The sequence below is a fragment of the Anopheles merus genome, chromosome 2L (assembly GCF_017562075.2).
Source record: "Anopheles merus strain MAF chromosome 2L, AmerM5.1, whole genome shotgun sequence".
NCBI lineage: Eukaryota > Metazoa > Arthropoda > Insecta > Diptera > Culicidae > Anopheles > Anopheles merus.
Window position 1 is genome coordinate 34,383,866 of NC_054083.1, and position 15,899 is coordinate 34,399,764.

Sequence of the window (15,899 nt, forward strand, 5' to 3'; positions counted from 1 at the left end):
TTTGGTAATAGTAAGAATCAATGCGATGTTTCTTGAGCATAGCTTGAGAGTGTGTGATAATTCGTGTAAAAGCTTTAATAAGTAAGACAAGAATGAAGTTTTCATATATTTTTATGAAATAATAAAATTAGTCATACAAGTAAAACGACAGAATCATTTACAAAAGGTTTGGAATGCACCAAACAGCTTTTTTGGGTTGCTTTGTGTTTCATGTATTCATTCGTAAGGACGACCACACACGGCGTTTCTCCCCATGCTCCCTTTCCATATAATTGTAACAAACTTATTTAATTTCAACAGCGAGCAAGCTTTTATTTCAATCTTTCTTCATCCTCGCGTAAATCAACATCCCTCCCAAGTAGCCCCGAAAAATTCATCCAATTCCTTCGCTTGTTAAAAAAAACACTAAATCCACTTGGCTTTGACCTTCCACGCATGAAGCACAAGATCAAGGGAGAACAGATTTGCACTTTTTGCTCCGGTTACATCATGGTACTAGACGAGAAGCAAAAAACCTGCAACAAAAGCCGACGAAAAACAAACATCACTGTGTCTGTGCCCCAACTCGGCTCGACTACAAAGGGCACTTTCGCGCTAGGGATGGTAGAAAATGCTTACTTAGCCTGCCTACTGCCGCCTGCTAACTCCACCTGCCACTGTGTAAGACACATTGCCGAAAGGGTGGAAAAAAATGAGCTCGTAGACTCGCGTTTTTATGTGCTCGCGACCTGTCTGTACTTCGTTCGCTGTGTCTTTGGCTGTGCCTTGGCAGAATATTCCCAGGCCGCGCGCAAAAAAAAAGTCGCGTCAATTATTAAACGCGGCCTCGTTAATTCTTTCGCGAGATGATATCCCACCTCCTTTCTTCTCCCCTAGCAGCACAACACGTTGCATCTTTGCACTCGTTCTACGCGAGGAGAGGAAGAGCATCATCAAAGAAAAGTGTACTTTCTTTCGCGAGTTTGTAACCATCGCGTATAGTAACACGGGCGCAAACGTAATAAAGCTCACATTTCTTTACGCTTGCTCTGTTACTTAAAATGGAAATCGCTCTTCAAAGGAGTTGCGAACGAATGATAACAACGGAGCAGCGTTTGACATTTAGCACTGACAACTTCAGAAGAAACCGTGGTAGCAAATTGACTGCTGTTAGCACAAACTCGCGCGACAGTCACAACTCGTTGAACTCGTCGTTTGCCTTTCGCGGATGGGATGCGCATGGAAAAGTTTTCGATTGTTTTCGCACGAAAAGCCGGAATAAATACAGTGGTCGACAAAAATAGCGTTACGAAAGTGGAGTTTTCTCAATATATCGCTCAGAAATTTCAAGGGGTTTTTTCACAATTTTCCGTTTAATGCAATCAATCATAAGGCGAAGGATACGCGTATTAAATTATATTGAAAACATACCTAAATTTGAATAGCTAAAACTGCAAAATTCAATTCAAGATCAACACAAATTTGACAAATCAAGAAACGATTACATTCGTCATTGAGAAATCAGATGTAGCTACCTTGAATAAACATGTAAAGCCTTAAATTTAAAGTAGCTTTCTTGACTATTTTCTCGAACATCACTGTATCAAGAGGTTCTCAACACCTCTACTCCCTCAGAAAGCAGGGATGCTTTCTCCCTCACTCAAGCGTGCCCGCTCGTGTAGAATAATTTGCAACATATTACAACCTTCCGAACAGGGGCTAAGCCGTCCGTTTAGCTTCCCATTCGAGTAGGTGCGTTACCGTAACACCATTGCACTCTGTGTTTGATGGAAAGCTCCCATTCCCAAGCACTCTGATCCGATTAGGTAGTGCGCTAATCTACCGAGACATGAACCATGGCTTCGGGTTTGGTTTCATACGAACAAAAAAAAAAAAAACAAACCCTCCTGAGCGCCCTATCCCTGCCCTGTGGACTGTACTCTCATTCCCCAGTGCTCCGGGTACGTAACCAATGGAGCACGAGGGATGGAAATTTGGAACGACGAAAGCAACGCCCTTGCAAGCAGCACTTCTGCACTTCGGGATAAATGGATTATTGCTAAAGGCCGATTTGAAGCGTTGTCCGTAGCTGCAACTGGAGGTTTTGGTGAAATTTAGTTGAAACATTCTGGATGCGAACCATTTCCAAGAATGTAAAAAAGCATAATAAAACAGAAAAAATAACTAGAATGCAGATAATAATTACGAGATAATCTTCACAAGATACGATCAAACTGGATATTTGGTGTGCAGTTTTGGGTGGTAAGATTGCTTAAAAGCAGCAGTTAGAAGACGAACCTTACGTACGCTCGAGATGCGAAACTTCCAAGCACATGAGTGGAAGATAAAATATAAACAATTTAAAGATCTTCCATACTAGATTGAATCTCGTTTCAGAATTTCGAGTAGTTTTCCTCCGAAATGGTATTCTAAAGCCTTGACACACAATCAGAAAGCTCTATCAGAAATGGAATCATCAGAAAAGGTATTCCCATCATAGGCTGTATCATCTTGCCAACTGTGAATAAACCCAACGAACACAAACGAGCGGGATGTTGCTTTTCATTTCGGGCAAATACTATCATTCCGACATGAAACAATAACTCAGCTCGGTGCGGGCAGCCACGAAGCTCTACCCCATAAGCCGCCACGAACCATTTGTTATTGATGAAGCAGTCGATAGCAAGTAACTGCTAATTTGTAAGCATCTGCCCGCTGCTAATGAGCTGTTTTATAGATTCCTTTGTGAAGCAGCAACCAGTTTGCTGAATGTGTCGACCGATAGCGAGAACATTTCAATAGTGGAAATCCTTTGACCGGCTCAGTTGCTTCGGCTAGATAATGGAAGCGCCTAGTAGCTGACGGTGCGAGACTGGTGGCTGCGTACTTACCGGCTGTTCCGCTCGAACAGAAATGATTATTATTTCAACGCCGTCGTGCTGATGCTGTGAGGGTGATGTTAAGAACACGCCGAGGCACTGTTTCACCGCTGACGAGCATCAAAAGCACAGACATCGATTCACAACCAATTTCAAAGTTTGTCGTGAAAGGAGTTACCACTTGCTAGGAAGGATGATGTTTCAAGTCCTTACAGCCATGCGTAACGTGCTAGAGCGGGTGCGTCGGTTGGAAATGATTCTCTGGCACAAAGCGAGGCATTTCCAAGCTGTTTCCTTTCCTGCTTGCCTCTGACACACACAACAAAAAAAAATACGAATCGATCCCTGGTGGATAGCTGACGCACACAGGATTCCCTGTAAAACAAACCGTCGCTTTGTAAGCTCAGCGTGCCAGTGAGCGTTTCCCCGTTGACTTCCAATTGCCGCTTCACCCGTCCTCGGTGCACAGGGTGGAAATCTTTTTCACAAATTGAAATTTTTGTTCCTTTTTTTTTTCTTTGGCACTGATCTGCGTGCAAAGCTGCCTGCCGTAAAGGAAGATCTCAGCCTCGCCGTTGTCGGCAGCGCAAACTACCAGCCATTTCTTAGCGATGCCGTGATGTGAGTTTTTGCAAAATTCTGATGCCGGGACTAAACTAACTTCATGCCAGCTCAACGCAAGGGAAGAACTAAAAAAACACACAAAAAGGGGGAAAAAAGTACGAGGAAAGGACGAAATGAAAGTTTGAAGCCAGAATAGAACATGCTTTCTGGCTTCGCGTGTGCCGGGTAAAAGTCAACGAATGACTAGCATCACGGAATGCCTTCGTGATGGCGTGCCGTACTGCTGCGGTATGTGTGTGTGTGAGAGAGAGAGATTGAGTCCGAAAACATCCTACCAAAAACAAAACAAACAAAAAACTTCCATGGCAAATGGCGGCAAATGCTTCCCGGCGATGATCTTCGGATGATATCGATAATAGAAAATTGCGCAAATCTGGTGACATGCCGTTGAGGGAAATTTCGGAGTACGAGGTAGACCAGCTGGGAACACGATGTTCGCCCGAGCAGGATTGGAAAAGTTTCTCCATTTCTGCTCCCACGACCGCTGCTTGACTGGAGGGATAGTGGTATTGGACAGGGACAGGTATGGCTAAAATGTCATACTGTGTGATTATTTTTGCTGCAAAGAAAATACCGTAAAAAAGCTTTACGACACTTATGTTAATCAACCGAGAACATTAAGCAACAAATGAAAAACATTTCTCATTTAAACCTCCCTTTTTTAAATGAGACTAAGAATAAGAAAAATGTGTTACGAACTGTACCAGTATTGGTACACAATCCATAAAATGTATACAATAAATAAAAAGTAAACTCTTTCATAAATATCCTACATTGAGTATCACACAGTATTCAGTCTTCAAGATAGGATTGCCTCAACTTTAATTACGAAAATTCCTCACACTTATCCCAATACAGCACATTCTTAGATGCCCTAGTAGTATTTTCTCCATTCAAACATATCTGCTTTATTTCAATTGCCACTTCCATACCAACAGCTGCGTAGAACGGAGAGCAGGTCATGTACTTTCAGCTATCCAAAATTAATCCATGCTCGTAAGCGCTTTCCTTTCTTACAGTATTCAGTTATCGAAGACAACGCAGCAGCAGCATGTTGCACTTGCTGGGCGAAAAAGGGGGGAACAAAAAAATGCCACCCCTTTGTGCCGCGCCCGCCACCGTAACACAGTTTGTCACGTGCCGTGAGTTAAAGATTAAACTCGACCAAAAACCCGGAAATGCGTGGCGAGAAAGAAATCCTCTGTGACAGTGTGTCCTTGCCACTGTGTGTGTGTGAGATAGCGAGAGAGAGAGAGAGAGAGAGAGAGAGAGAGAGAGAGAGAGAGAGAGAGAGAGAGAGAGAGAGTAAAGCAGCATCAAACTTTCTGGCAACGGATGTCGGTGTGGCGCGCGCACAGCTGCTTGCTGGTTGACCACTGTGTGACACAACTGCCGGCGCACACGAACGACCGGTCGGGGGAGAGGTCGAAAGACCCGGAAAAGTCTTGCAGGGTTCAGCAGGCAACGCCGGCACCACCGGCCCACACCGGGTGTGCTGTCTTGCAAGAATGTTTCCCGCGTAAAGATGGTTAGTGAAGATTCCAGCAGTAGGTTTATCGGTGGAAGCCGCTGGGAAACGTTGAGCAAACTATTCCCCGCGTACATTCCGTCCGGAAAACCCCACTCCAGCTCCGTTTACGAGAGCTGAGCAGAGCAGAATGGGGACAAGGATGAAAGTTTTCGTAGCGCTGCACTTTTTTCACGCTCCACCCCATACGCCCCATGCCGCTGTGCGAGCAGCTTCGATCGCATGAGTAGTTAAAGTCAACGTCAAACAGTATCACTCGTTCGTTTGTACGGGATTGCGAGAGTGTGAGCCGAAAACCGGGGTGGCAGCAGCAAATTTGTGGTTTGATGCGGGAGGGTAGGTCTTGAACTTTTTGGAACATTTTCCACCCATTGCACCCATAGCTAACTCGGGGTGCCGGCGATGGCGGTCACAGTTTGGGAGCATCCACTCTGGTTCACACTATTTTACACTACACACGGCCAACGTTTGAGGGATGGGGGGCCTACCGTAATCGTTGCCAGCAATTAGTTCAGCCGGTCGATGGAGCCTTTTTTTTGGGATAGCATTTCATTTCCCGCAAGACATCCGATGGAGAGGATTATTCACCGTATCGTTTCGTGCAAATTGAGGGAATTGAAAAACAAAAAACCATACTAAACCCACCCAAACTCAAGTGCTGCTGCCTTCCCGGGGTTCTGGAGAAATCATGATAAATTACTTCACACGGTCTTTTATGGGGATGTGCTTGTCTTGTGCGATTAGTTCTAGCAGAAACGGATACACACGGCTTGCCATTTGCGGTTAACTATGCTCAAGTGAAACCACAAACGCAAACGGTCACATGCGATGATTAATGGGTCGGCAAGTACTTTTTCTATAAGTAATGTGCGATAACAAAATAATAAAAAAGTTCAAAGCGGTATAAACTGACAGTGAAAAGAACAATTTGTTGGAGAAGAGAAATTTTAAAACAAAAATAAATTGAGTTTTGTAATGTATTATTAAAACAACACATAATAATTTGAGAACTAGTTGATTTAGAGAGAGAGAGAGTTTATCAATAGAAAACAGATTAAAAAGTAATATTTTTTGGTGCCAAATATTGTACAGCGCAGTCTTATAAATAATAACAATAAAATAATAAATCAACTAAATACCACTAAACCTTCGCTAACCTGTGAAGCAAACGACGCTAACGTTCAATGTACCAAGTACCGCCCCCACTGTTATGCTTTTTTTGTCAGTCTCCGTAGCATCCTACGAATCTAGCCTGATCGACGGCCCTTCACTTAATCGCATTAGGGCATTTTGTCCTTTCCTCCCTTTTGTTTTTTGTTTTGTTTTTGGAGCCCAACATCCATTTTTATTCCATCCTACAGGAAAACTCCAATCGAGCATCGCCGAAAGCAAAAGCAAACAACAGCCCAGTTACCACCGTCACAGGTCGAGGTGTTTTATTACAGAGCAAGTGAGAGCAATAGAATAGAATATGAGGAAAATGCAGTAAAAAAAAAACAAAACAACATCGACAACCCCCCTCGCATTTGTTGTTTTCGGTAACGGCGGCAGGAAAAGCGAGAAATGAAGATCACTTTTTGCCTCTCATCCGCCGCACGACTGCCCGTTTGGTCGACTGTTTTTGCGCTGATTATTTCCTTCAGTAAGCGATTTGTCAGATTAGTGTCGCCGGCTACTTACTTCATTGCAGCATTTACGACGATGCACTTCCGTTGCCTGCCGCTGCCGTCGAGCTGCCCGAACCGCTGCCGCTGCGCCCGAATGATGAGCGTTATCTGCGCGATGGCGCACACCAGTCCCGTCCCAGCGAATGGAACAGCTGGCTGGCCACGTGGAGCACACACCAAGTCCGGCGCCGACTGGTGGGATGTGTTTTGTTCTGCTGCTGCTGCTGCTGCTGCTGCCGCCGCTACTGCTGCTCGTTCACTATTACGTACGATGACGTTGCACGGCGCTTAGTGCACGTGCGAGCAGACGAGTGGGTTACGTGAGGGCGCTTGCGTTTTTTTATTATTATTTTTAATCCAATCCGATTGGTGGTTTTATATCCGAATCGGGTGGTGCACTTGTGTCTTTTGGGATTTATTTTCGCTCCGAAAAAAAAAACAGAAATCCCACAAAACGCCAGCTATGAATGCCGCCCCTACTGGCTGACTTTAATGATTCACTTGCTTTACGCTATAAAACACAAAAATATTCAAAAACAGAAAACACTCAACGATTATTTTTCGCATCAAATCACACACCATGAATCAACATTCACTTATCACTAGCCGCGCGGAGCGAGAGACAGAAAAAAACGGGTATTTCTATTGCTGTAACATTCCTTCCTATCTTCTACTGGTTGAGGGATTTTGAATTTTCATCCTCCAACCGGAGCTTTTCCCACGCCGTTCACGCCACTAGAGACATTCATTACGCAGTGCAACAAAACACGCTGACCACCGACAGACGGGATGAGTCATAACTCTATCATCGAATGCACTCGTTTTCGCACTCGCCCGGAGTCCGGTCCGGCCGCAGATCCAGGTCGTTAAACATTGTAGCGGGCTCGCTCGAAATAAGGCGCGAAAAACTGATTGAGTGTATAATCTTCCGCTTCGCACAGGGAAAATCGCGTCAAGTGGGAATAAAATTAGATGAAACGAGGGGCGAGCGAACATTTTTGGTGGGCGGGCGGGATTGTGGAGGAAAAGGAAATAAATTTTAAATGAAAATACCATCGAAACGAGCGCGAAAGTGTCGTTTTCGATCGACGCAAGTGCGTTAGGGCCAGTGGGGGCCAAAAGGACCGGTAGAAAAGTTTAATGATAGTTTGATGTTTTTTGATAAACTAGCTTTGAAAGGATAACGTAGCAAACGGTCAACAATTTTGGAAATAATAACCAAAAATAATGAAAATGTTGTTTTGCAGAGAAGTTTTTAGATTGTGTTTTATACTAAAAAAATATGAAAAAAATTAAAATGGTGATCAATATTTTTTCTTTGAAAATATGAATAATGTGACAAAATGACTATTTTCTAGAGTATTTGTTTAATCCAAAAACATCCAGAATAATTTATCGCAGCTCACAAAAGATAAACTATATTTCCTAGAAGCCTTTGGCTCCCACTTCTCCTGTTAAAAAAAACCCTCTACCGCACGGCACGTATAGAATCCGTATAAATCATGCGCCAACCAACTTTTCATAGCGCTAACCATTCCCCCAAGCAGTGCCCAGACGCACTCGGGGCAAGCAGATTATTATCAATCTCGGCTCGGAAATAGAATCAAAACATAGAAAGCCTACCCACGTTCTCTCGCTTGGTAAAATCAGGATGTTTGTACATTTAGTGCGTGAGTACGCACACTAGGGTACAGCGAGCGAGGGACGGACAGACGACCAAACACATTCCGCCCGACCAAAACCGGCAAACGACGGGACAAGCGGACAGAGGCTTCCGCACATGCATGGTTGATGAGCAGCATTTTGCGCTCTTGCAAGTTTTTGTTTTCTGCTTCCCTTGCTCTAATTAATTTCCACGAGCAACACATAAAGTGCTGGGCCGCTGCTGCTGCTACGTCTTGCTTTCATCGGAAAAATTGATTCAGTTCGCACCGGAGTGGGGGAGTGTGTTGGAGAGTGCACACAACGGACCCACGCCAAGATTGCCATTTCCACACATTTGAGCCTATCTGAAACGGCCCGGCCAAGAATATTTGGGATTTTGATTACAATTCCCTCATTCCATTTTCCCCTCCTCTGGGTTCCTTCTCCCACTCCCCGGTACATGCAGGGATAAATGAAGGAACTGCGCCAGCTCTCGCCCCACACCTTCCGTTCACAGGCAATTTCACATTACAGGCGGACGATTTGATTACACAGCGCTGTGTCGAAGAAAAAGTGTACACTCAGCAAGACGCTAAGAATCATGTTTTTCTTTGCCTTAATTCCTATCTCTACCCCCCCCCCCTCCACCCCCCCCAGGAGCTAGGGGAAGCCACCACACAGCACACAGGATGAGCAACCGGAACCAAGAATGGACGTGAGAATTGCTTCCGTGGAAGCGAAGAACAAACCACTGCACGCGGCGAGGTTTGGAAGTTAATTTTTCCTTCCCTTCGAATTCCACTCCGCCAGTCCACCGTTAGAATGGGCTTTTCCTTCTGTTCCGATTTCGATTCCGGCATACACAACGGATTGAACACACACATTCACGCAACAACAAAAACACATTGACGAATCGAACAACAATCATGACGGCCTCTCTCCCTCGCATCCACGTTCTTCCACAACCAGGCACCGACAGTCCATATCTTATCAATCCATTGGGAGCGTATCCTGTTTTTCACCCCCGGTTTGGGCACACGCCAGCCAATAGACAACTTGCAACATCATCGGGGCAGAGTCGGGAAACCGCGCGCTACAGCCGGAAAACACGATGGAAAACATGCAATCATGCAGTGGAGCCAATTCATGTCCGCGCCATCCCCACAGCAACACACACAGTGTGGTACGTACGGCGGCAGAAACATTTGCACTACACAACACTGCACAAACACAAATCCTCTCACACACACACACACACACACACACACACACACACACACTGGTAGTTCACTTTTGCCGTCAGTCAAATTTCACTTTTGCAACGCCCCTGCTCGGAAGAACGGACGGAGGATTTGGTGTAGCATTTGACCGATGCAAAGCGGCAGGCCATGAGGGCGGTAATGGACATGACATGTGCTGCAATTTGGTGAGGGAATGGAACACGCGCGCTGGAAATGATTGTGCCCGGCCCTCGATTTTCCACGATATACACAATTCTGTTGATTTTTCCCATCTACACCAGGCAGCCGGAAACGCAACTGTCGGATTATCGTTGCTTTTTTCTTCACACGCCGCTTGTTTTAGACGATTTCAGTTCCCTAGGCACCGAACCGGTACCCTCTGGGGAGGTCGAGCCCGTTATACGTACGTACCAGCACACGACCGAACAGCTAGAACTGCTTGAAACACACGCAAAGAGAGCTATATTGCAGGTGGCGCTACAGCAGGATCCTACCGCAACGGTGGATGAAGATGTACTGAAACGGTGCCGTGCCGAGCGCTTTATGCTACGGAATGTTTTGGTGCGTTTTGAAATGAGTGCTGCTTTGTGAGAAGAGAGCGAGAGAGAGTTAGAGCGCGCGCATAAACGGGAGCCGGAGAATCGGTTGATAAGGAGAGCACTTGACAGTATCTATTCAAACGTCTATTTTAATCGAACGAAACCATATAACGAGACACTTATTTTTATCAATTACATCATTTACATCAATAACAACCCGCATGTTGCAGTTTGAATTATAAATATCGTGCAACTCTGATTTGTTTTCGGGCGTCTTGTGTCGATTCAAAGCCACTCAGAGCGATTGACCAAAGAGCTGAGTTAGCTTTGAGGGAGAATAAGCGCTCAGCAGAGCGGAGTACAAACGGAACCGGCTCCTCACTGTTCGGTGGAGCAAACGACCTGCCGAGGAGAGGAAGCAGTGGTATGCAGCGTGATGCTAAAAATGCCGGCTGTAGTAGCACCGGGCGGTATGATAGCAACCAGCATAGCAACCGCGTGGTCAATGTTTATGTTTGGCTCGCCGATCTCACGCGTGAGGCACTCAGCACGGGAGGCAGTGGAATTTTTGTATGTGAGAGAAATTTCTGAGCCTACTTGGGAGGAGAGAGAGATATGCGTTGAGAGGGGAAAACAATAAATGTGCAAATTAAACATTTGATATTTGCATGAATTAATTGTTTAGATTTTTAAATTAAATCAAATTAAATAGTTTTAGATGGTGCAAAAAATCAAATAAATAATTCAGGTAAAAGTATTCGTATTATTAACATCAGGTATCAAAAAATTAAGCTAATCCAGTTCTAATAAGATAATAACGATTGTAATGATTTTAATAACGAAAGTAGCACATCAAAAATCGTATGATTGATTAAAGTATTTAAAAAAAATTATCAAATTGTTCTCTTACTTTCACATAAGAAATGAGTTATGTAGGCTTATGGCCAACACCAAGCCCGATATTGGTAAACTATCACTTCAAATAACACTTTGATTTCAATGCTTCAAATAACAGAAAGCGATGGAAGTTAATTAAAGAAGAAAAAAGATAAAACAAATATTAGATAAAATTAAATTAAAACGAAAAAAGATAAAACAAATATTAGATAAAATTAAATTAAATTAACGAAACAATAAAATAAACAATTGATTGCAGCAAGGGAGAGATACACTTTACACTGCTAAATACCAACATTAAGCTTCACATAAACAATAAATAGGGGACCGAAATTTCCAAACATCAATCGCAAGCCAGATCGCTAACAATCTGATATCAATTCCATGAACAATAAGAACTAAAAGCAAATTAAGGCAAACATAGCAAAATCGTAGACTGTTGTAACATTTCAATAGGCTACATTTGTTATCAGTTATTGCTGTTTCCAGGGATTTAAAAAAAATCAATTATCTATCAGAACTAATATAGAGATGCATCTTTTTCCATGGCGCCTTTATAAATAAATAAAATACATCTGCACACGCCTAACTACTAAACAACACTTTAAAAGCATAAAATAATTCATACCTCACCAACGCAAACGTGCAAACTTCACCCACAGAGAGCCATCGAAACGAGCATGAGGTCACATTAGCACCGCTTACAACGGTGCCAGATATAATTAATATTTAGCACCAATGTGCACCACCATTGCAGTTCCGTGCGTTTGGCAGCAGGCCACCCCACACTCTACCTGGGATCGAGGCCCGAAATCGGATTTAGCGTCTGCTGCAGCCCAGCTCCAGGTGCATCGTCGTCGCGTTGGTGTTTCCTCCCCCACCCCAGCTGTCCATTAAGAATGGGGGGCTAGCTTGCGGTTTCTATTTCACCAGCCAGATCGCATTACTCGAAACGAGCCGGAGAAAAACAAGGCAAAGAACGGTAACGGAAAAGTTCGTTACACTTTCACTCGGTCGGTCGGTTCTGGGTGGTAACGGGTGGAATGAACTCTTAACATACATACGGCTTAGAAATACGACATGTGTGTGTGCGTAAGCGCAGTGCAAGAAAAGACCGACAGACAAAAATACACATCTTAACAAACGAACGGGTCGGAAAAATAGCTGAAAATCTATCCAAAAACAGCGACAACAGAGAACACACACACACACACACGTGACCGCTCCAACCGGTCGGAAGTTGCGCAAGCCATGTTTCTGTGGTCAGCCGTATAACTGCACCAATCCTTCCACTCCTTATTGGGCCCAAATTTGTCCGTCTGGGTGTCATGTAAAGCCTGTGGTCTAGGTTACCCCTCCCTCCCCTCTTTCCCATTGCTCGGTGGTGTCGGCCTGTTTACCGTGCGTGTGGAAAACTGCACCTGCAACCGTCTGCAGCCAGCAGCGCAAAATGCAGCGGACCAGCGGACCGAAGTCTAGCCGCTGACAATGGTTCCCACAGGAGGCCGAGGAAAACTCTCGCTCAAAAGGCGGAAAGGTATAATATGGGCGAACAAACAAAAAAAAAGAAAAATAACGGAGAAAGAGAGACAATAAAATATAAAATTACATGTTTACGGTTTGTTATCGTGTCGTACCGATGGTGCGAGCCACTCACACCCGGTGCGTTCTTGAGAATCACACGCTGCAAAACAGGAGATCGTATAACACCGGCATTGCCAGCGAGCCGCACGACCAGCAGTCGGATTGGAACGGATCTCGCCTAAAGCCATTTAAATGTGCCCGGTGAGCACGAGCGGTCAGACTTTCGTCTACCGTTTTGTGGCTCAATTTTTCACTCCCTCTCCACCATTTCCATACCCTCACACAGGAATGGCCACCGTCGTGACGGGGGAAAAGGGTCAGTCGTTTTTTCCCGGCTCTCCTTGCAGGCCAGTAAACTGTCCCAGTAAAACGACGTGCCACATATTGGAGGGTAGTTTTGGCGTGTCATTAAGCGAACTTCAGTCCGGTTGATATTGCAATAGTGGATAGCCAACCGAAAACCCCGGCGCTCCGTTCCATCCGTCCGGCCGGTGCGCGACCGTTGCGGATATTTTATTATTTTATTGTCCGACCTGCAAGCAGCGGCCGTCGTATCGTCAACTCACTCGGACTCCACTTTTAAAGTGTAATGGGAAAACAGGAACAATCGGGTGCCATTTTGTGCGGGGGGTTGATGGCATTGGCTGGAAGCAGTGTGCTCGATACGAAATCGGAACTGGTCGTCCGTTAAATCGAGCAGCATGGATTGGATTCAGTACGATCAATGCTGAGGCGTAATGGGTAGGGCGGTGAGAAAAGTGTGTGTGAGAAAGAAACCAAAAAAAAACACTGAATCAGAGAGAAAGAGAGAGAGAGAGAGAGAGAGAGAGAGAGAGAGAGAGAGAGAGCGAGAGTGAGTCCAACAAGCGGTGACACATGGACAGTGTAATGGGCAGTTTGCGTAACACCGGGCGACAATCGTAAAGTGCAATTTTATTCTCGGAACACATCGACCTAGAGCAGCAGTGGAAAACGGATTTTTCGAATTTTTTAAATTTGAAACAAAATAAAAAGTAATAAAAAATACTAATAAATTTATGCACCAAAATAACAAGTTTTACTTGATATGACACTGAATCAATCAACAAGAAACAAATACTTTATATAGCTCGTGGAAGTGGTTCAAATTGAAATGATTAAGGTGAAGTTAACACCACACTACCTTAAGCACGAATTCTAGCACTAAACAAAAAAACAATAGACTTTGCATACTCCTAGCGTAATTCTCCATGACCGTAAAGCGATTCAATCGTCAAATAATTAGGCAAGTAAGTAATAAGAAACGGTTTGGTTGCAGTTTTGCTCAGATTAAGCGTGTAGATGTGTAGAACGCCCGAGCTACTTGTGATTAGATATAATAAGAAATATTTATTAATAATAATAAAATCTGTGTAGTAAACAAAAACCACTGAATAGTACAAACATTGTAAATATATATACAAATTTCGGAGTAATTATGGTGTAATTTACTCAGTTTTTACGTAAGTTAAATTGTATTCTATGTTAAAATTTTCGAAAATCCAAGCATTAGTAATAGATAACACAGAAGCTCAAACTGATTTTGGAATGAAAGGTCAGCCACATTAAATGTGTATACTAATTAACCATATACTTATTTAATCTTCAGCTAAACGATTATTCTTCTTCTTCTTCTTCTTCTTTGGCACAACAACCGTTGTCGGTCAAGGCCTACCTGTACCCACTAGTGAAGTGAGCTTGGCTTTCAGTGACTTATTGATACCATAGCAGAATAGTCAGTCCTACATATGGGGGCATGGTCTATTCGGTGCTTGAACCCATGACGGGCATATTGTTAAGTCGTACGAGTTGATGACTGTACCACCAGACCGGCCCTTATGATTCTGCTTCGGTAAAATAACAGCTAAGCACATTACACATTAAAAGGATTAAAAGATTGCTCTAGTGTTCCGTTGCTCGTTTTGGTGCTCTATTCAAATATCTATCAAAGCCGATAAATTGCAACGATTTGATAAAATTTAAACAACACATAAAAGGGACATTTGAAACCTTACGGGCAGTTTGGACATACTAAAGAGTGTGTTTGATCTTTTCACTGCATAAAATCATTTGCCATGCTTGGTTGTTCAAGCTAAAGCTGTTACTTAATTTTGCAAACATGCAGCGCAATTTATAACCCGAAATTGAATTTGTAGCGCTTTACACTGATAGAAAAAAAAAAACACTTCAAAGCGTTCGATTCGATTGTGAGTGGACCAAAACGATTCTCGGACACTTCAAAGCGATTATTGGATTTAGCAATATTAATTCAATGAAATTCATTCCATTAGCTTCCTATGAACTATGCTCTGTTACGAGCTTCAATTTAAATTTCAGTGTAATTTAAATAAATACACATTTATCAGCTTGACCACACAGACACACGCGCCATCATTCCAGTCGATCTATTCAATTAGCGCGTTCGATACACGTTATAGGCACACTGGACAGCCGCTCAAATCGTAACACTTTTTGCCCATAATGCAGTCCCAAATGTCACGGTGAAATGGTTGTTTCATGGACAAGTGTACCCGTACAAATGAATCAGCTGACCTGTGTGCTTTTCATAGCCACCAAAGTGCCAGGGAACGTGTAAACTCATCACTTTTTCTATATCTGTGTAAGGAACGTTGTAGTTCTATAAATGGGAACACTTTTCCTGGAGCAAAAAAAAAAAAACAAATCCCTTTTCACTCTCGATTCCAAAGATAACGCCACCCAGTAGCAGCAGCATCCTCGTAACACTCTGTCCGAAGCAAGGCCAGTGAAGTAGAGATTTTCCGAGAGATTTTCCCAAGCGAGAGAGAGAGAGGGATAGAGAGAATGAGAAAGAGAGTTGAAATCCTCCAGCCTTCATCCTTCTGTACGGTTACCAAGCGCAATTGTCAGCAGTTTTTGTGCCTCCGCCGTTCGAACCATCGCACCACCAAAAGGTTCCTGTTTCGAGGCAGCAGACAAAAAAGCTCCCCCACACCGACGAGCACACAACAGCAACAGTGGGACGCTTTTCATCTGCCCACTGCGAAATGGGACTCCCTCAAATGTGACCACTAACTGTGGGTCGCCGCTCTGTTGAGCTCCTGCCGTACGTAGACCAATCGACCAGAACCCCGACCGGTCGGCCGTGATTCGAGCAACGCAGCTTGAACGTTCCAGGAAGAAACAGCTGATGATGATGATGATGATGACGAGGAAAGCGAACAAACAAATGAAGATTTTTTCCCAGCCGTACCTTAAGACCGGGTAGCGCAAAAGCTTTTGATGATGTCAACGGTTCCAACCGAGCCACATAATGAAAT

The 15,899-nt window shown here is 44.0% G+C and overlaps 1 protein-coding gene across 2 annotated transcripts in view; it reads right to left on the reverse strand.

Moving 5' to 3' along the window:
• The window catches only part of LOC121591560 (collagen alpha-1(XVIII) chain), a 192,350-nt gene extending 182,269 nt beyond the window's left edge, over positions 1–10,081 (reverse strand). Inside the window, exons 1-2 of one of the 2 annotated variants that reach the window (XM_041912209.1) lie at positions 9,974–10,081; positions 6,691–7,188 (exon numbers count right to left, since the gene is read on the reverse strand). In XM_041912209.1, coding sequence (XP_041768143.1) covers positions 6,691–6,695 — 5 coding nt within the window. In that variant the 5' untranslated portion in view covers positions 6,696–7,188; positions 9,974–10,081. Of the gene's footprint in view, positions 1–6,690; positions 7,189–9,969 lie in introns of both variants that reach the window. The other variant, XM_041912210.1, reaches the window with a different exon arrangement.
• Between the last annotated feature and the right edge of the window lie 5,818 nt (positions 10,082–15,899).